The 1,674-nt window shown below is 47.2% G+C and overlaps 1 protein-coding gene across 1 annotated transcript in view; it reads left to right on the forward strand.

The window, feature by feature from the left end:
* Positions 1–1,674, forward strand: part of fam83c (family with sequence similarity 83 member C) — a 16,511-nt gene that overhangs the window by 5,224 nt on the left and 9,613 nt on the right. Inside the window, exon 2 of the mRNA XM_037679725.1 lies at positions 1,291–1,458. Coding sequence (XP_037535653.1) covers positions 1,291–1,458 — 168 coding nt within the window. The remainder of the gene's footprint in view (positions 1–1,290; positions 1,459–1,674) is intronic.

Raw genomic sequence — 1,674 nt, forward strand, 5'->3', positions numbered from 1 at the left:
GGACGGAGACAGAAGTAGCTACAGGTGGACGGAGACAGAAGTAGCTATAGGTGGACTCCTCCATATTCAGCTTGTTCGTGTAAAAAGAGTTAAAGTTCTGAAAACAGTTCAGTCCAACTTCCTGTGACCCGTTTAGACTGGATGATGGTTCTACTGGGACTGGGTCTGAACTGAACACCGGTGATGTCTGTGGGGGATTATGTTATGTTGTTATGGATTAATAAACACACCCACCCCCCGAACGTAGGAGGGTCTGCGGTGGAAGTGGTCTCCAGCTACAAGAACTTGGGTGTGCACCTGAACAACAACCTCAGCTGGAGCAACAACACCACCAGCCTGATGAAGAAAGCTCATCAGAGACTCTACTTCCTCAGGTTGAGACGAGCTGGTCTGGAAGCTCAGTCCTCACCTCCTTCTCCAGGTGTGCAGTGGAGAGCATCCTGTGCTCCAGCATCAACGTGTGGCATGGAGGCTGCACAGCTGCAGAAAGAAAAGCTCTGCAGAGAGTGGTGAAGGCTGCACAGAAGATGTTGGAGTCAGTCTCTCCACCATCACAGACATCTACACCTCCAGATGCAGGAAGAGGACCACCTGCATCATGAAGGACCACACTCACCCAGCACACACTTTTTGCCCCACTCCCCTCAGGAAGGAGGTTGAGGAGCATTAAGTGCAGAACCTCTAGACTGAGGAACAGCTTCTACCCTGAGGCTGTTAGACTCATGAATCTCTAACCAGGAGAATCACATCATGTTGCTGCTGATCTGTTTCATGTTGCTGCTGATCTGTTTAAATGTTGATGTGTTCATGCGTGCTCATCTGCTCACACAGACTCATGTTCTGCTGTTCAACGTAATGTTTTTATGCTATTAGTGCTTAGTGTGTTTTTAGTTGATGTTTTTTCTAAGTTCATATCTTAGAATAGAATAGAAACGACCTTTATTGTCCCATGGATGGAAAATTCAAGTGTAAAAACTGTGTAATCTTTGATCTTATTACTGTTTTTCTTTTACATTTTATTGTTGGATGTAACTGGGACCCTGTGTGCACGGTTTCGTTCCACCTCATACTCCATGTGGTGCGTACGACAAATAAAGAACCTTGAATCCTTGAATGTTCGATTCCTGATCCAGCTGCAGGATTTATGGTTTTTTACGTTCAGTGAATTAAAAATTGTGAAGGAAGTGAAAGAGCAGCTGCTGAAATCAAAGCGCTCCTTCATCAGAAACCTGTTCTGTTCTCTGAATGAAGTTCTGGTTCTGTTGGACTCACGTGTCGTCGTTTCTGCAGGTCATCGCTCTGGTGATGGACGTCTTCACCGACGTGGACCTGCTGTGTGACCTAATGGAGGCGTCCAACAAGCGCCGAGTCCCCGTCTACATCCTGCTGGACGAGAAGAACCTCAACTACTTCACGGACATGTGCTTAGCGTTGGACATTCAAGGCTCCCACCTGAACGTGAGTACAGAACAGAACTGGACCGGTTCTGTTGTTTAAGGAAAGACTCCTCGCCTTCAGACGGCGTCGGGTGTTCAGAGAGAAAATGTTCCAGACATCACCTCGTGGCCGAAACGTTTACCTTTATTTAAAATATAGTTATTGGGTCACCTCATTGAGACGGAGTCCACAGGGTCCTGAGACGCAGGGTCCTGAGACACAGAGTCTGCAGGGTCT

Source organism: Nematolebias whitei, chromosome 7 (assembly GCF_014905685.2).
Source record: "Nematolebias whitei isolate Nwh7 chromosome 7, NemWhi1, whole genome shotgun sequence".
NCBI lineage: Eukaryota > Metazoa > Chordata > Actinopteri > Cyprinodontiformes > Rivulidae > Nematolebias > Nematolebias whitei.